Source organism: Seriola dumerili, unplaced genomic scaffold (genome assembly GCF_002260705.1).
Source record: "Seriola dumerili isolate Sdu_G_001 unplaced genomic scaffold, Sdu_1.0 BDQW01000081.1, whole genome shotgun sequence".
Lineage (NCBI taxonomy): Eukaryota > Metazoa > Chordata > Actinopteri > Carangiformes > Carangidae > Seriola > Seriola dumerili.
The window spans coordinates 3,166,454-3,185,302 of NW_019174336.1; the positions used below are offsets into that span (position 1 = coordinate 3,166,454).

At 41.6% G+C, this 18,849-nt stretch overlaps 2 protein-coding genes and 8 non-coding genes across 10 annotated transcripts in view; 8 read left to right on the forward strand and 2 right to left on the reverse strand.

Moving 5' to 3' along the window:
• Positions 1 to 1,069: 1,069 nt before the first annotated feature.
• Positions 1,070 to 11,837, reverse strand: LOC111221235 (tripartite motif-containing protein 16-like). Its single transcript, XM_022744607.1, has 2 exons — positions 11,301 to 11,837; positions 1,070 to 3,044 (listed from the first exon to the last, which is right to left on the reverse strand). The coding sequence occupies exons 1-2, from the start codon at positions 11,820 to 11,822 to the stop codon at positions 1,872 to 1,874; spliced, it is 1,695 nt and encodes a 564-aa protein (XP_022600328.1). The 5' UTR covers positions 11,823 to 11,837; the 3' UTR covers positions 1,070 to 1,871.
• On the forward strand, positions 4,837 to 4,908 carry trnap-agg. Its single transcript has one exon. It is a non-coding gene; the product is annotated as a tRNA-Pro (tRNA).
• trnap-ugg lies at positions 5,203 to 5,274 on the forward strand. Its single transcript has one exon. It is a non-coding gene; the product is annotated as a tRNA-Pro (tRNA).
• trnap-ugg lies at positions 5,815 to 5,886 on the forward strand. Its single transcript has one exon. It is a non-coding gene; the product is annotated as a tRNA-Pro (tRNA).
• On the forward strand, positions 6,385 to 6,456 carry trnap-agg. Its single transcript has one exon. It is a non-coding gene; the product is annotated as a tRNA-Pro (tRNA).
• trnap-ugg lies at positions 6,751 to 6,822 on the forward strand. Its single transcript has one exon. It is a non-coding gene; the product is annotated as a tRNA-Pro (tRNA).
• On the forward strand, positions 7,321 to 7,392 carry trnap-agg. The gene has a single exon. It is a non-coding gene; the product is annotated as a tRNA-Pro (tRNA).
• On the forward strand, positions 7,687 to 7,758 carry trnap-ugg. The gene has a single exon. It is a non-coding gene; the product is annotated as a tRNA-Pro (tRNA).
• Positions 8,257 to 8,328, forward strand: trnap-agg. Its single transcript has one exon. It is a non-coding gene; the product is annotated as a tRNA-Pro (tRNA).
• Positions 11,838 to 14,233: 2,396 nt separating the features above from the next.
• The window catches only part of txnl1 (thioredoxin like 1), a 7,446-nt gene continuing 2,830 nt past the window's right edge, over positions 14,234 to 18,849 (reverse strand). The window contains exons 3-8 of the mRNA XM_022744549.1: positions 17,165 to 17,338; positions 16,626 to 16,748; positions 15,519 to 15,588; positions 15,202 to 15,374; positions 14,613 to 14,717; positions 14,234 to 14,516 (exon numbers count right to left, since the gene is read on the reverse strand). Of these exons, the coding sequence (XP_022600270.1) occupies positions 14,487 to 14,516; positions 14,613 to 14,717; positions 15,202 to 15,374; positions 15,519 to 15,588; positions 16,626 to 16,748; positions 17,165 to 17,338 (675 nt within the window). The 3' untranslated portion in view covers positions 14,234 to 14,486. The remainder of the gene's footprint in view (positions 14,517 to 14,612; positions 14,718 to 15,201; positions 15,375 to 15,518; positions 15,589 to 16,625; positions 16,749 to 17,164; positions 17,339 to 18,849) is intronic.

The window sequence follows — 18,849 nt, forward strand, 5'->3', positions numbered from 1 at the left end:
TTGGCCAGGATGGAAACGTCAGTCCCATAACAGCAAATCCGATTGGTTGTGTTTCTTGTCAGCATTAAAATGATGCTCAATCAGGTCAATCACACAAATCTGTTTCTCAGGAAAATATATGTAGATAAAAGTGTGTGTTAATAATGTTGTCGTTTCACCCTCAGGGCCACCATATTACTTTGAAATTATTATCTTTCAGGAATCCTTACCATTAACTATGCTGAAAGATTTTGTTTTATAGCCCTGGTATGACAAAATGATTTGAGTTGGTAACAGATATTACGTATGGAAGCGTAATGCATTAAATCTGCTCTGTTTTTCTGAATTAACGACATAATTGTGTCATTGATCTATAAAACAAATTAAAAAACAATACTTTTTTTTCTCAAATAACGAGATAATTATCTCGTTGATTGAGAAAAACATGATTTTTAAAAGCTTCTCTAAAAAAGAAATTTAAAAAAAAATCTTTTTTTTTTAGACTTGTGCGTGACTTGTGTACTGTATTATGATGTACATACTGATTAATGTGTAGTATTTTATTTAACTATGGTTGCAACCAGTGAGGGACACGTTGACTGTTGGATGATTTAGTCTCAGGTCATTGTTTCATGCAGCAGCTCCACCTGCTGTTCAAACTAAGAAACTACCAGAGGAAGTTATATACATCAGTTAAAATCAGTCTCTCGCTGCAGTAATGGAACCATGTTCTCTCTACTCCATGTTCACTGGTATGTGTGCATTGATGTTAATGACTGATGATCGATCGAGTTACTTATGAAAAAGTTTTTCTGCCCCCACAGAAACAAGCAACAAAAAGCCTTATTCGTATATAGGCTATATAATACATCAATCTATACATAACACATACACACCCTTGTAAAATTTAAAATAAATAAACATATTCCAAAAAACCAGCCAGAAAAGAAAAATCCTGAAATAAACCTTTACACATTTAAACAGTTTTGTCAACCATATTTTTCAGAATCGTAATTTGGATTTCACATCTGCTCTAAACATATATCACTTTGTTGAGTTTTAGGGTAGGAAAATGTGTTCTACTGTTTTAGTTACAACTTACTTTAATGTTCTCTCCAGCAGCTTTGACAGTTGATTAATGAGTTCAAAAAATAACTTACAACAATGTAATTCTTTAGCAAAAATAACTTTATTGATTGATTAATTGTGATTAATTGATTTGATTAACATATGATTAATGATTCAGTGATAGAGACAAGGCTTGTTTTGCTGCTCCTTAAGGTCCCATGAAGTGAGACACTAGAAAATATCACTAGAAAATATGACAGCAACAATATATATATATATAAAGTATATAACAAAACAGGAAGGAAAACACACAAAAGAAAAGATTTACATAGACCACACAATAAGTTTCAGATTTCTCATAAATAAAATTGTCAATACCAGCAGTTTTTTTCAAAGATCTCTAGAATTTGGCAAAAATCTGTGTATTTCACTACAAATACCCCAAAATCTAATAAAGTGCATCATGAGATTTTGCTCTGTATTAAAACTGTCCATTCATTTCTTTGCTAAATATGTGTCACGTTCTGAGATACCTCCCTGTTGCCCTGACCTTTCAAATCAAAGGATATACTTTAGCTTGCAGGAATGGTTCTTATCACAATGTCACTGCACAGATTAAAATAAGAAATATCTGAAATTGATAAATGTATATTTTTTTCTATAATTTCTAATGCATTATTTTTGTTATTCTTTAAAAAACTATGGATAAAAATTTCAGACATATGAAAGAAGACATCAGAGTCACCTGATGGGCAGGTGATCTCTGGAAAGTCCGGCACTAAAACACTACAGCAAAGAGAGCTCAGTAACAAAATTGAATCAGTCTACTTGAGCTCACACAGCTCAGCTGTAGATACAAAATCAAGCCTAAGTCCAGCGTAGAGAGGCTGAGTGAATGTGGTCTGGACTCTGTGCAGGAGAGTCATGGTTTGAGAGACGCTGTAGAAGGACAGAACACCTGCTCTGTGATCCAGGTACACTCCTACTCTGGAGGACTGAGGGCCTGAGACGGGAGTTTTTCTTTTGTTATGTCTGAATTCATAACTTTTGTTGACACATTCTAAAACCCAAGACTTATCATTGTGTCCAAATCCACTTTCATCTCCTGTTCTGTTTATGTCCTTGTATGTGACTGCTACTGAAACTCCTCCTCCACTCCACTCCACCTCCCAGTAACAACGTCTGGTCAGACTCTCTCTGCTCAGGACCTGAATCCTGTTAGTGAAACTGGGTGATTCTGATTCTCTGACATATAAGTCTACTGCAAACTGCACCACTCCTAAAAATGATGGTTCCATTACTGCTGCTTTTCTGTTCCCTTGTAATATCAACAATGTGTGAGCTGTGTTTGGATCCAGTGTGATTTGTTTTGAATATTGTAAGAATTCACCTCTGGTCTTGGGCTCTGCTGGTGGCAGTAAAACGTTCACTTCAGCCAGTGTCAGTGAGATCTTGGGCCATAACTCATTAAAAATGTCATAGAATTTGTCTCTGGCCTCTGATGCAGCTGCCACCACATCCTCAAAGTAGCTCAGAGGACGGATATTGATGCTGGGGGAGTCTGTACATTCACTGGCTTGTGACAGTGAAGTGTAATTGCGGAGAAAGTGGGAGTGATCAGGTGTGTGTGAGAGCTCCTCCAGCTCAGCATCTGTCCTCCTCAGTCTGGTGATCTCCTGCTGCAGTTCCTCCTCGTACTGTTTGGCCCGACTGACCTCAGTTTTCTGCCGGGATCTGATCTGCTTCTTCAGATCAGAGCTTCTTCTCTCAATGAGACGGATCAGATCTGTGAAGATCTTCTCACTGTTTGTCACTGCTTTATCAGCAGAGTGATTAATGGCCTCCACCTCCTGCTGAAGCACCTTCACATTTTTCTCTCTGCCCTGGATCCTCTGCTGGATTATTTGTCGACTCATCCCGAGCTCTCTCTGCCTCTCAGCCCTTTCTGCTTCTGCCAAGACGAAGTCGTGTTCTTTATGTTCAGCCATGGAGCAGAGATAACAGATACACTGCTGATCAGTGCGGCAGAAAATCTTCATCACTTCACCATGACGAGTACAGATGTTCTCCTGGAGCTTCTTGGAGGGGTTGACCAGCTTGTGTTTTTCAAAGGCAGGAGATTCATAGTGAGGCTGGAGGTGCTGCTCACAGTAAGACACCTGACACTGCAGACAGGATTTGACAGCTTTCAGTTTTCTCCCAGTGCAGAAATCACAGGCCACATCTTCAGGTCCGGTATAGCAGTGATCAGCTGGAGCAGCTTGGAGTCCAGTCTTCTTCAGTTCCTCCACTAACTCTGCTAACATGGTGTTTTTCACCAGGACAGGTCTCGGTCTGAAGGTCTGTCTGCACTGAGGACAGCTGTGTCTTTTCTTCATGTCTTTTTCATCCCAGAAGCATTTAATACATTCCATACAGTAGTTGTGTCCACAGGGAATAGTCACTGGATCCTTCAGTAGATCCAAACAGATGGAACAGCAGAGTTTTTCCTCGTCCAGCTGAATTCCTCGCTGCGCCATTTCACCTCCGAGAGACGGCGAAAATCAAATCACTTCCAAGTAAAAGCTGCCTTCTGATCCAAACCAAAGCTCGATTTCTTTTCTTAATTTTCACTTGCTCTTCTGCAGTGAATGGGGCTCGTCTGTTGGAAATTCACAGAATTACGATTACACACTGGGATCTGTTAAGTGGCAGATCTCTGAAGGGGGCAGAAAGCCGGAAGCATCTGTTATAAAAACGACTGGCTGAATTTTAGAACAGGAAGAGGAAGGAGTGGTTATTATGCTTGGGTTCCTTACAGGAAGAGGAGTGGTTTCTGCAAAGCAGTGTGTGCTTTTGGGTCCTGTTACTGATTAAATGAGTGTGAGACATAAAACTGGGCAAGTTCAACCTAGTAACATGTTTTGCTCACAATCAGTTACTGTAAAGTTCCCCTTTGAATAGTGTTTCTTCATTAGAATACTGCAGCACCCTTCACTGCTCAAATATCGACAGAATTAAATGAATTAGCATCCTGTAATGACCATTTGCTGTTGGAACTGCTCAGCAAATTTACATAGTCTCTCTGCTGAATCACCAAAGTTGGCATTATACTCCTTCAAAAGTATCCGAATACATCAGAGAGTTTTATAATGGGACGCTGTAGGTCACAGAGGAGCTGACATGCATATCTCAATCTCGATAAAAGGCTGGAACATCTTTGTCCTTCGGCACATAGCGTCATTCATATTTCATGTTTCTTTTATATTTAAACTTGGTGTTAATGTGTCTGTTTCAAACTCTCCTCCTGACTGGAGGTGGGATCAGCATGACAGCTCGCTTGATGTGTGAGAGAGAAACAAAAACACAAGGGAGCGGGAAAAACTGTAGAAACACTAGGAACGAGGGAGAGATGCCACGAGACCAAAACATACAAGGTCAATTATCAAAAAAAAAAAGGTAGGATAACAGACAGGCGACTTTGTTCTCGTGGCTCCGCCGGTGGAGTGCGTGTAATTAGGACTTAGTCTTTGCCGTGGCCCTTTTCTGCTTGTCATCCTCTCTCTGTTACTATGAATGTAATAAAGGCAAAAGCCTAAAAAAATTTATTTGAAAAAGAAAGTTAGGCTGTCTCTTCTAACTATATCTCTGATTGATCATGTTACAGTAAATGCAGCTGAAATCACAGCTCAGTCTTTGGCTTTAATTTAGGCATTTCTTTAGGCCTCACAAACATATTTAAATGAAAAAGTGGTCTAAAGCTCAACTTAGAACTTGTGATATTTCTTGAGATAAATTTCAACCTTTTGTGGCTCGTTGGTCTAGGGGTATGATTCTCGCTTAGGGTGCGAGAGGTCCCGGGTTCAACTCCCGGACGAGCCCCTTCTTTGCAAACGTCTGGTAGTGGCCATTGGTATTAACCCTGAAATGCACCTGAGTTCTCTGTGAACATGTTAGAACATGTGCTCTTTGCTCATGTCTCCTCAATTGACATTAGTATCAAGTGTATGTTTAGATACCTTGTAGAAGGCATTATGAATCTCTTAAGTGTTCATTCAGCTCTGACTGTGCTTTTCTTTAGACCTCAAAAACATATTTAATTGTTCAAACAAAAAAATGTTTTAAAGCTCAACTTAGAACTTGCGATTTTTCTTGAGATAAATTTCAACCTTTTGTGGCTCGTTGGTCTAGGGGGATGATTCTCGCTTTGGGTGCGAGAGGTCCCGGGTTCAACTCCCGGACGAGCCCCTTCTTTGGAATTCAACAGTGGTAGCCGTTTGTGTCACGTGAGCCCTTTGGAACGATGCAGTGATGGTTGTTCTCCACATGTGTGTCAAAGCAGACCTACCAGAGCAATTAAAAGGGTTTGTCATTTGGACATTGCAAGCATGCACATATGCACAAGGGTGACAAATGACAGAGAAAACTAACATAGACTGTATAAACATGTTTTTGGGCCAGCAGAACACCTTCAATGTGCCCCAGCGTTGATTCTACAAGTCTATGGAATCTACAGAAGGCATGGAACGCCATTTTTCTTGTCTATTCTCTATGGTTTACTTCACCTGCTATTTTGCCAAGGGTTTGTTCTAGAAAATGGATATTCTTAAGTAAAGCACTGTTGAAATGTCTTTTTAGTGAAAATGCTAACAACTAACAGACAGCTGAAAGATGATAAGCAAGTAGGAACCACAAGTTCTCACTGTGTCTTTGTCACAAATTTGTGTTATGTTTAAAAGCTCAGTTTAGAACTTGCAATTCTTCTTGAGATAAATTTCAACCTTTTGTGGCTCGTTGGTCTAGGGGTATGATTCTCGCTTTGGGTGCGAGAGGTCCCGGGTTCAACTCCCGGACGAGCCCATTCTTCGGAATGATGCAGTTATGGTCGTTCTCCACATGTGTGTCAAAGCAGACCTACCAGAGCGATTAAAAGGGTTTGTCATTTGGACATTGCAAGCAAGCATATATGCACAAGGGTGACAAATGACAGAGAAAACTAACATAGACTGTATAAACATGTTTTTGGGCCAGCAGAGCACCTTCAATGTGCCCCAGCTTTGATTCTACAAGTCTATGGAATCTACAGAAGGCATGGAACGCCATTTTTCTTGTCTATTCTCTATGGTTTACTTCACCTGCTATTTTGCCAAGGGTTTGTTCTAGAAAATGGATATTCTTAAGTAAAGCACTGTTGAAATGTCTTTTTAGTGAAAATGCTAACAACTAACAGACAGCTGAAAGATGATAAGCAAGTAGGAACCACAAGTTCTCACTGTGTCTTTGTCACAAATTTGTGTTATGTTTAAAAGCTCAGCTTAGAACTTGCAATTCTTCTTGAGATAAATTTCAACCTTTTGTGGCTCGTTGGTCTAGGGGTATGATTCTCGCTTAGGGTGCGAGAGGTCCCGGGTTCAACTCCCGGACGAGCCCCTTCTTTGCAAACGTCTGGTAGTGGCCATTGGTATTAACCCTGAAATGCACCTGAGTTCTCTGTGAATATGTTAGAACATGTGCTCTTTTCTCATGTCTCCTCCTTTGACATTAGTATCAAGTGTATGTTTAGATACCTTGTAGAAGGTATTATGAATCTCTTAACTATTCATTCAGATCTGATTGAGCTTTTCTTTAGACCTCACAAACATATTTAATTGTTCAAACAAAAAAATGTTCTAAAGCTCAACTTAGAACTTGCGATTTTTCTTGAGATAAATTTCAACCTTTTGTGGCTCGTTGGTCTAGGGGTATGATTCTCGCTTTGGGTGCGAGAGGTCCCGGGTTCAACTCCCGGACGAGCCCATTCTTTGGAATGATGCAGTTATGGTCGTTCTCCACATGTGTGTCAAAGCAGACCTACCAGAGCGATTAAAAGGGTTTGTCATTTGGACATTGCAAGCATGCACATATGCACAAGGGTGACAAATGACAGAGAAAACTAACATAAACTGTCTAAACATGTTTTTGGGCCAGCAGAGCACCTTCAATGTGCCCCAGCGTTGATTCTACAAGTCTATGGAATCTACAGAAGGCATGGAACGCCATTTTTCTTGTCTATTCTCTATGGTTTACTTCACCTGCTATTTTACCAAGCGGTGTTTCTAGAAAATGGATATTCTTAAGTAAAGCACTGTTGAAATGTCTTTTTAGTGAAAATGCTAACAACTAACAGACAGCTGAAAGATGATAAGCAAGTAGGAACCACAAGTTCTCACTGTGTCTTTGTCACAAATTTGTGTTATGTTTAAAAGCTCAGCTTAGAATTTGAGATTTTTCTTGAGATAAATGCCAACCTTTTATGGCTCGTTGGTCTAGGGGTATGATTCTCGCTTAGGGTGCGAGAGGTCCCGGGTTCAACTCCCGGACGAGCCCCTTCTTTGCAAACGTCTGGTAGTGGCCATTGGTATTAACCCTGAAATGCACCTGAGTTCTCTGTGAATATGTTAGAACATGTGCTCTTTTCTCATGTCTCCTCCTTTGACATTAGTATCAAGTGTATGTTTAGATACCTTGTAGAAGGTATTATGAATCTCTTAACTATTCATTCAGATCTGATTGAGCTTTTCTTTAGACCTCACAAACATATTTAATTGTTCAAACAAAAAAATGTTCTAAAGCTCAACTTAGAACTTGCGATTTTTCTTGAGATAAATTTCAACCTTTTGTGGCTCGTTGGTCTAGGGGTATGATTCTCGCTTTGGGTGCGAGAGGTCCCGGGTTCAACTCCCGGACGAGCCCATTCTTCGGAATGATGCAGTTATGGTCGTTCTCCACATGTGTGTCAAAGCAGACCTACCAGAGCGATTAAAAGGGTTTGTCATTTGGACATTGCAAGCATGCACATATGCACAAGGGTGACAAATGACAGAGAAAACTAACATAAACTGTCTAAACATGTTTTTGGGCCAGCAGAGCACCTTCAATGTGCCCCAGCGTTGATTCTACAAGTCTATGGAATCTACAGAAGGCATGGAACGCCATTTTTCTTGTCTATTCTCTATGGTTTACTTCACCTGCTATTTTACCAAGCGGTGTTTCTAGAAAATGGATATTCTTAAGTAAAGCACTGTTGAAATGTCTTTTTAGTGAAAATGCTAACAACTAACAGACAGCTGAAAGATGATAAGCAAGTAGGAACCACAAGTTCTCACTGTGTCTTTGTCACAAATTTGTGTTATGTTTAAAAGCTCAGTTTAGAACTTGCAATTCTTCTTGAGATAAATTTCAACCTTTTGTGGCTCGTTGGTCTAGGGGTATGATTCTCGCTTAGGGTGCGAGAGGTCCCGGGTTCAACTCCCGGACGAGCCCCTTCTTTGCAAACGTCTGGTAGTGGCCATTGGTATTAACCCTGAAATGCACCTGAGTTCTCTGTGAACATGTTAGAACATGTGCTCTTTGCTCATGTCTCCTCCTTTGACATTAGTATCAAGTGTATGTTTAGATACCTTGTAGAAGGTATTATGAATCTCTTAACTGTTCATTCAGCAAGTAGGAACCACAAGTTCTCACTGTGTCTTTGTCACAAATTTTTGTTATGTTTAAAAGCTCAGTTTAGAACTTGCGATTTTCAACCTTTTGTGGCTCGTTGGTCTAGGGCACACCTGGGCATTTTACAGCCCGTGGGCTGTCTCAGTCCAGCCTGCGACATCCACAGAGGGGAAAAGAAGAAAAGAAATAAAAATCCTGCATCATAGAGGCATATGAGTTTGGACTGTTATACGATCTGACTGCAACAGAGGGCGCTATTTTCAATTTGGAGTGGGTGAAAATGCATAAAAGTAAGCTACATGCTGGCTCATAAGCTAGCCAAACACAGCAGGTTGTTTTCAGAGGGTGAGTTTTTGAAAGACTGTATGGTTGAGACTGCTAGCATCCTGTGCATTGACAATAAAAGTCAGTTTGAAAAAATCAGTCTGTCTCATGGGACAGGCGTGTGGAAGTAATTGATGAAGACTTGTTAATTGTAATATTCATGAGTATGATCATGTATTTGTTTAAAAAGGGCTAGTGAATAACACAATCAAGCCCACCAAATCTATGTACTGGTAGTTTAAAGTAATTCTGCACTAAATATTTCATGTTTAAATTTTATTTCCAATTGTGTGGCCCTTCACTTACTTTAACAGAGTCAGTATGGCCCGCTGGAAAAAAATATTGCCCACCCCTGTTCTAGATACTCAGACTGCACTTTGTTGTTTTCCCTCTGTTATACTGTCATGTACGTTTCAGATTTTGTTCAGCAACTTTAACAGAGTTCCTGGAAATAAGTTTTTAAAATCATTTATTCATTCTTAGTGGAACAAAATGTACTTTATTGATTTACTTTGTTGACATATGCAATCATTCATTCATTCATTTTCTACCGCTTATCCTCTAGTAGGGTCGTGGGGGGGCTGGAGACAATCCAAGCATCCTTTCAGGCGAGAGGCGGGGTACAGTATTCGAGTATTCAATCAGCCTAGTTCCCACTTGCATGTCTTTGGACTGTGGGAGGAAGCCAGAGTACCCAGAGAGAATGGGTACCGCACGGGGAGAACATGCAAACTCCACACAGAAAGACCCCATGTCCGAGCCGGGACTCGAACCCGGAACCTTCTTGCTGTGAGGCAATAGCGCTAACCACTGCACCACCGTGCAGCCCCATGTGCATTCTGTAAATCTTAAATCACTCTTGTTCAGTTGTACCATCCACATATTCACTTTACATCACACAGTCTGTAAAACCAGTATTTCAGCACTATGGAGGATATCATTGGTCTTAAACAATGTTCTCCTTATTGATAATTCCAGTAGTGATCACATCTTGACCTCACTTTTATAAAAGTGACAGAAACCAAATAAACGTCAACAATTTGGCTGTGATCAAGGGAAAACTTGCTGGTCTATTATAATGGATTATTCAATACAACAAAAAGAAGAGGTCTATAACCAGATTTTAGGATTTTAATTTTTGCTGTTGTTCCCTCTGCAATCTGGTTTAATACATGTCATTCAAAAACATTAAAAAGTTGTAAATAGCCACCTACAGAGACTCAAACCACATCAACAGAACATCAAAGACGTCACAGTTCCGCACCACACAGTTAGATTGACAGGTGACCTCCGGGAAGTGCACTGCAGAAACATCAACATAAGGAGAGCTGAGCAGAACAAACAGCAGTGGATCCTGCACCAACAAACCAAAGTCCAGCGTAGAGAGGCTGAGTGAATGTGGTCTGGACTCTGTGCAGGAGAGTCATGGTTTCAGAGACGCTGTAGAAGGACAGAACACCTGCTCTGTGATCCAGGTACACTCCTACTCTGGAGGACTGAGGGCCTGAGACGGGAGTGCTGATGTTGTTATGTCTGAATTCATAACTTTTGTTGAAACAAGCTAAAGCCCAAGCCTTATCATTGTTTCCAAACAAACTTTCATCTCCTGTTCTGCTGATGTCCTTGTATGTGACTGCTACTGAAACTTGTAACCCACTCCACTCCACCTCCCAGTAACAACGTCTGGTCAGACTCTCTCTGCTCAGGACCTGAAACAAGTGGATGAATCTTTCCAGGTTAGGAGAATAAAACTGTTCTTCAAACGTCACTGTTGCTTTTCTGTTCCCCTCAGATAATAGCAGCCGTGTGTTTGCCGTGTTTGGATTCAGTGTGATTTTTTGGGAATATCTTAAGAATTCAGCTCTGGTCCTGGGCTCTGCTGGCGGCAGTAAAATGTCCACATCAGCCACAGTCAGTGAGATCTTGGTCCATTCCTCTTTAAGAATGTCCTGGAGTTTGTCTCTGGCTTCTGACGCAGCTGCTATCACATCCTCAAAGTATCGCAGAGGACGGATATTGATGCTGGGTGAGTCTGGAGAGTCAGTGAGATTTGAAAGCGATGGATAATTGCGTAGGAACTGGATGTGATCTTCTGTACGTGACATTTGCTCCAGCTCATCATCTTTCCTCTTCAGCTCAGTGATCTCCTGCTGCAGTTTCTCCTGAAGCGCTTTGACTCGACTGACCTCAGTTTTCTGCTGCGATCTGATCTGCTGCTTCAGATCAGAGCTTCTTTTCTCCATGAGACGGATCAGCTGAGTGAAGATCTCATCACAGCCCTTCACAGCTTTATCAGCAGAGCGATTAATGGCCTCCACCTCCTGCTGAAGCACCTTTACGACCTCCTCTCTGTCCTGGATTCTCTGCTGGATTTTTTGCTGATTCAGTATGAGATCTCCCTGCCTCTCAGCCCTTTCCGCTGCAGCTGAGATGGTGTTGTGGCCTTTGTGTTCATCCATGGAGCAGAGATAACAGATACACTGCTGATCAGTGCGGCAGAAAATCTTCATCACTTCATCATGACGAGTACAGATGTTCTCCTGGAGCTTCTTGGAGGCGTCGACCAGTTTATGTTGTTTAAAGGCAGGAGATTCATAGTGAGGCTGGAGGTGCTGCTCACAGTAAGACACCTGACACTGCAGACAGGACCTGAGAGCTTTCAGTTTTCTCCCAGTGCAGAAATCACAGGCCACATCTTCAGGTCCGGCATAGCAGTGATCAGCTGGAGCAGCTTGGAGTCCAGTCTTCTTCAGTTCCTCCACTAACTCTGCTAACATGGTGTTTTTCACCAGGACAGGTCTCGGTCTGAAGGTCTGTCTGCACTGAGGACAGCTGTGGATCCTCCTCTGATCCTCTTGATCCCAGTGACTTTTAATACAGTTCATACAGTAGTTGTGTCCACAGGGAATAGTCACTGGATCCTTCAGTAGATCCAAACAGATGGAACAGCAGAGTTTTTCCCGGTCCAGCTGAATTCCTCGCTGCGCCATTTCACCTCTGAGAGATAGGAAATGTCAACTACTTTCACTTTCACTTTCATATGAAGGGTTGAAGCTGTTCAGCAGAACTTGATCTGTAGTGTATATGGCTTGTTAGCTTTTACACTTCACAGCATGTTGGTTATACTCATCCATACACTGTCAGGTCTGCACAGAACAAGAAACACGTAGACTGAATGGGAGTGACTTTGTTTGAGAACAAGAAAAAGCCGTTGGGGGTTTTCAAGGTTTCATTCTATCAGCAAGTCGAGCAATTTCAGTGGCGCAGAGTATAGTTACACACCCTGTTTACAACATGGAGATTAGTGTATGAGACATAAACTGGACAAGTGAAACCTGAAAACACTTGATATTCTCATGTAGAAAAATACAGTAAATATTCTCTCTTGCTGTTGGTGGACAGACCTTTAACCCTTTGTATCCTCCAGGATTATTCACCTAAACGTTCACAGTGAAGCTGTTCAGTTAACGAGAGGACCGTCCTTCAGCTGTGTCTTCTTCAGTAGTGTTTCTAATTTGGGAAAATTGCTGAATCCACACCTGCTCTTCTGATTGCACTTGGTTGTGTTTTAAAGGGTAAAAGGCCTCAGTTACACTCTCATATGTTTTTCACATTCATTTCCTAGACATAACTGAAGAAATATTCACTCTCTCAGTGATTCACTACATTCAAGATGGTGGAAACCACATGTTCTTGCTTAGCCAAGATAGATAGTGTTGACAAATGCCCAGATGTTACCACTTGAATGAGCTGAAAAATGGACTATACATTCTGCTCCCAGGATGACACATCAGGTGGCATTCTGACACCAAAGGGGGGACATTGGGATTCACTATATTCAAGATGGTGGAAACCACATGTTTTTCTGTTCCACAGGCAAAAGAACTCACTCCTCCAAAATCCTCCATACTTCACACCTGGGGACGACCCTCTCCCAGCGACCTTACTGAACAGTGAGTGTTGGTCATCGTGTGACATGTGACCCCCTCAGACAACTAAACCAGCTCCCCTCCATTGTTCTGTCTGTCTTCCCTCTCAGCTCTCTGTGGGGGTAACAAGGCTCCCGGCACTGCTGCTACCTGCAACCACAGCTCTCCCCTGCAGGCCTGCTCACAGCAGACTGCAGCACTCCTCTTTTTCCTCCTCTACAACACACGGCCACACAAACAGGACTTCACTCCACCAGGACACCTCACAACTCACTTAACTTTACCTGCAACCCTGGAAAGGACCTCTCTCTTTTGTTCCTAGGACTGGGTAACGACTGGGCCTTACCTCACCTAGCACAGCATAGCATAGCATAGCACAGCGCAGCTAAGCAAACCAAACCGTGTGTTCGCACACATACCTGTAGCACGTCCCAGTATTAGCACCATTTTTAACCTGGCACCCTTTTAGACTACATGAGTTGGATAGACAAAGAAACTCACTCCCACCCTCCCCCACACACCATCTGGTCTCAGTAGCCATCTTTGGCCTTCTTGAGTAGTTTCCCACCATCTTGTGGTGGTCTTCCTTCTTTAGGCCGCGTAGAAACAGTGACTATTTTGAGCCTTTGTCCGTCTCATTTTAAAGTTATTATTCAATATTAACATTTTTACATTAATATTTCATTAATTTATGATGGCCAATAAATTGATAAACAACCAATGCCCAACATATGGTGTCTTGTGTATTAAGTTGAGCACCAATGCCCGACATTGTTAACCACTTGATAAATCCTGTCAACTGAACAGAAGAAACAAAAAATATTACAGAAGGAGTACAAGAAATAATAAACAGAAGAACTACGTAGACCACATAACAGATTAAAGGTTCCATAATGAAAACAAAGTTATAACAGGGAGGTGTTTTTTATATCTATATATAATATTGATTTTAAAAGTCGGGTTATTTCCCTACAAATCTAACAGTCAAATGTCCATTTTTAAATGTTTCACAGTAATTGTCCAGTTCATTAATTTACTAAAACACTTGACTAACACTTGACAAATATGAAATGCCTTCAAATTCCTTCCTGAGTCCCTCCTTTCTTTTAGAGATCTCTCACAAATCTTACGTTTACTGCTAAAGTGAACCGAACAGGTCCATTAAATGCTTTTTGAAGGAGGTTGACTAACAAGCACAATCAGCTTGTTACTCATTTTAACCAATCAGAAGCCAGAGCTGACTTCAAACTTCAAATGATTTACAGCTGATTACACGGTACGGCTGCCGTCATTAACCTGGATTTATGACTGCTGCTCAGCGAGGAGTATTGAAAAATCACATTTTATATTTGTTCAGTACTACTACTGTTTGTATTGCAGCACCAGCAGTGTTACCACTACTTTCAGTACTACTCCTTCTCGTCATCCTCATCAGTTCCCACAAAAAACAGACTTGACGCACATGCCTTTGAAAAAGGATTGTGTTTTATTTACAGTGATTTTCATCAGTATTACAATACAAATGATTTGTAGACTCCACAGACGGAGAATTCAATCAGAGCTTGAGGAGGACAGCTGGAGGCTGTTTGTGTGTGTATGTGTGTGTGTGTATGTGTGTGTGTGTGTGTGTGTGACAGTAGAGTGCATGGCAGCTTTGGCAGAGTGAAAGTCCTTGGGTGTATCTGTAGCCTCCTCCTCTTCTCTGCCTCCTCTTCATTGTCCTGTTCAGTGACTCTCACCTTTCTTCCCCACAACCTGCGAGGCACCAAAATAAAATAATCATCCAGTGCAAACACACTCACAAACGAACCTGAGCATGAACAAACGCAGGCTGCTGTAACTGCTCCATACCCTTTTGAAGTCGTTCATGTTGGTGGCCTGTACTGGGGTGCCTATGAATGTCAGGTAGTTGATTTTTGTCGTCTCCTCGTCTCCTTGGTTCGACTTGACAAACAACTGGTTAAAGACAAAAACAAAAAGACAAATACAATCAATAAACATACTACACCAGTTAAACCTGTGGGTCTTGAACCATTGGATGGCTCTGCTGGCAACATGTTAGTAGAGGCAGACATGCAGTGAAGGTTTCTGTTGGTTGATCATTCACATCAGTATATCGCCATACAAAGCACAAACTACTCTGCTGATGGTTCAGAAAAATAAAGCCTCCTTATATGATCCATTAATAATTACAAGTTAACACAGGTGGGCAATGTAAGGGGTGTGCGAGTGGTGCCGCATCCTTCCTGCATTACCTCTGAGTGCAAACATTATTTCATGGTCTTAAATAGTAAATACAAAATCAGAAGAAGAAAAGGCTTCACGCCGCCAACACTTTTCATATTTCATATGAGCCAATAAAAAACAGCTTTACTTGAACTCAGAGCAGGTGCACATTTCTTTGCGCATGCTGAAATCATGACTTCTGTCTGGTCCTCACCGTAACACTCTGGACGTTCTGAAACTTGACGTAGCGCAGAGGAATCAAACCCTCGTCTTTGTAGTCTTCCTCTGACAGCTCCAGAGTCTGAGTGGCTTCGCTCCGCTCTGCGTCGTCGAAGCCCATCGACCGCGGGAGATTGATGAACACCTTCATCACCTTAGGGGCTTGGGCTGACACACAGAAGGACGAGCAAAGGAAAAATGAAGGGAAGGAAGGATGGAGAAAGGTACACAATATTAGTTATGGTTGGCTGTAGATGATGCATTGACTGCATGAGAGAGTCAGATTAAAAACACAAGCAGAATAAAACTTACCAAAGTCTGACGACTGTAGCTTCATAGAGAAGAGCTTCACAGGCTGGTTGAAGGCCATAGTTATCAGCAACTGGACCAGATAAAAAAAATCAAAGGCAACATATTAGACAAATTATCTTCCCGCCAATAAATTCAACTCAAAAATAGAAAACACTAAAAATGGGGCTAAATATGTGAAGATTGTCCTGAGGCAAAAACTCACCCTCTCTTAAGTATTTATGTGTTCAGTCATTTTTCTTGGTGGCATTTTACCTTTTCCACTAAGGGGAACTTAACAACCTGGAACCCGGAACTTCTCATAGCTTTTAATAACCTGTAGGTCCTTGTTTGTAACTTCCACCTTGTGTTTCCGCTGTGTTTTATTAACAGAAACCTTTTGGACTATTGCCGTTAAAAAGACGACACCAGGATGAATGTCCTTTATATGCAATGTTCGGTAGGTAGAGTGGACTGCAGATTAGTTGTGGGATAGAAGTTAATGGAATTTTTGGCGACTTATTTCACATAAACGTGGTGACTTATAAAAATCCGTATCATGATATTAATGGAAAGACCTCATCCACAGCAGGAGGTTGACAGAATGGAGAACAAAGAGAGAGAACAGAAGCCCGGCACCAGACCAGCTCCCACCCTGCTGATTAGCTTGTTGGGTAGTCTGTACCAGTTGCTCACTCCTGTTGTCCTGTGTCTACTTTCAGATATCAGCCTCGTTTTACTGTTTGCTGATTGCTCTCCTGTGCTGGAGCACGTGTTAAGCTACTGCTGATGCAGACTGAACATTTCCTGCTGTTACTGTTCATGACAAAAGCTTTCCACTGGCGAACCAGGGACATCTTTTCACTCTGAGGAAATGCAACGTGATTACCACCAGGTTTATGGAACTTCATTAGCGGTGCTATATGCTAACATATGGACGTATTCTGTGCAAATTGATTTTTACACATTGGACGGAGGAATGGTACAAACGGCCACAGGGAGTTGAAAAGGTCTGCAGGTGACAGGCTCGTACTGTGGTACATGGGACTACCACACCTTCCACACATCATCAAGGTAAACACCCAACTTGCTGCGCGGTGCATGACGTGGACATGAAGTGGCAGCGCGTACCTGTTCATCACAGTCAGACTCCAGGTAGGAGGAGTCTTTGATTAAGCAGTTATCAAAGCCACAGTCGTCGCTCTCGTTGAGGCACTCGCAGCCGGCTTTGTTGACAAAAGGCATGAGGTCCATCTGAAAACAAACCGAACAAGACAAACTCAACTTCTGGGTCTATTTCCGCCTTTATTTAAGGTTTACACACATCCCTTTGAATGAAGCAACCGCCTGATTCATATTCTCTCTGGTTCACACCAGCACTTCTGTTTCCAACTTGATGTCACATACTGTGTGTTTTCTTGTGTTCCTGTCTTTTTTTCAGTTACATATGATTTCATACTACTACTACTAAGAAACAGGGCTGAACAGAATCAGCTGCTACAGGAAATGGCTACTTCAAGAGTAATGTATTAAAATTGCAAGAGAGTGGGGACTATATAAAAAATATAAATGGCCAGCTTCTAAAACGTGAGAGTAAATCCTGCACACACACACACACACACACACACACCAAACCAGCCCTCCAACAGAATGATGAGGTGTCCACTCACGTATCCCTTTGGAATGTCGGAGTCCTCGCTGTTTCCCGGGTCGTTCTCTGTGTGCTGTTTGATCTTCTCCTCCAGACCTGCAGAGTCCGCCCCCTGATACTGATCAACCCGAACCCTGTTCCTGAAGAACAAGAACGTCGGTGTGGCTGAGATGTTGTTGGCTGCTGCCGTCGCCTGAGAAAAAGAGAAACGGTTTTGTGAAATTAACCTGGCATCCATACGTTCTTGAGCAAGTTTTCTATAACAGTAATAGCTTAGACCGGCACCGGGACCCGGCAGACCGTGTCTTCTGGCTTGCAGCTTCTTGTTTCTCATTCTTTACCAGTAACTGTCTGGTGACTGTTCATTTTGTTCTTTCCGCTGTCTGTTGTTACACGACAGGAGCTTTGTGTTTTGGATTCACAATTTCTGCAAAGCCAACTTATCAGCCACAGTCATGGTTTTAGCGGTCAACCAACTGATTTTATTTTCACTGTCAAAATGAAGACACCTGGCACCTGCCAAAGATCTTGGTAAAACAGAGACTTCCTGAACAATTTCAAATTAAAAAGGATAAGCTGGTGTAAAATTTTACTTTTCTTTCTTTTCTTTTGTTCAACAAATTCCATTAAAGACAAAAACCAACAATCAATGTGTCCTACCTCCTGATATATCTTCTTCCTCTGTGCCATAGAGCTCCATTGATGAACAATGTTAACAATATTAAATACAAATCAGTGAGCTACACTGTTGCACTGGGTGACATGTTCACACAATGCAGTTTATTTCGACTCAATCCCACATACACCACTCTCAGAAATACAAATGCATATTAATCAGCAAATGAAAATAGTTTCCTACAAATACAGTATATCCTCCTGTTTGAGCGTGATTTGCCCAAAACTACAGTACTCGACTGTTTTAAGAAGGGAGCTGAGAGCTACAGGCTAACAGTCTGGATTTGGTCTTTTCATGTAATTTGTTTACAATAAGGGACATATAGAGTAACACCAGCCCTGTCCTTTAAGAGACTCTACCTCCCCCAGACTACACCAATGACCTTATAAGCAAGTCTCGCCACTCAGTTGTTTTGTGCTAACAAGACCCGGCTCCTATCTAAATGAATGAGGAGAGACCCATAACTGCACCTTCAGGGAAACAAAACCTTCATGTATAGAATCGACAGTCAAATCTGATCTAAACTGCTTAAAAATGTTGTCGACTTTTCCCCCAAATTAGGTCTAAATGCTTTTTTCAACAGGCATACTTCTACTGCACAAAGTTTCGCTTACATCAATGCAACAACACGATTGGCTTGATGATTCCCGTTTGGCTGTTATAAAGATAACAATTGGCTTAATGGGGGAGGGGTGGGGCATGTGTCATACAACTGCCATGTTTGGCATTACAGACTTTTGGTTGGGGGTTGTTCCAATAATCACAGAAACCAAAATGTAATGACATGATTGGTACCAAAATCATATGCGTGTCTCTGATAGACAAAAAAAAAAGGTTTTCAACTTTCACTTGATTACACAGGAATTGAGTTAAGTTTTGAAGTTTTTGGTGTTGCTTCATAATGAACTCAGGAAGGTGTAATGCTGCTTCAAGACTGGATGAAAAAAAGAGGGATGCCACTAATCTTCTTTTTTGTTCTTTTGTATCATTTGCATCTTTTGTATTGATGTTCACGAAAGCACTTCTTC

Bases quoted from the DNA above. Each gene is read 5' to 3' on its own strand.
- LOC111221235 (XM_022744607.1), bottom strand. From the start codon at position 11,822: ATGGCGCAGCGAGGAATTCAGCTGGACCGGGAAAAACTCTGCTGTTCC. The intron at 3,045-11,300 runs CTCTGCTCCATG...TGTATCTGTTAT, and splicing joins ATCAGCAGTGTATCTGTTAT to CTCTGCTCCATGGCTGAACA.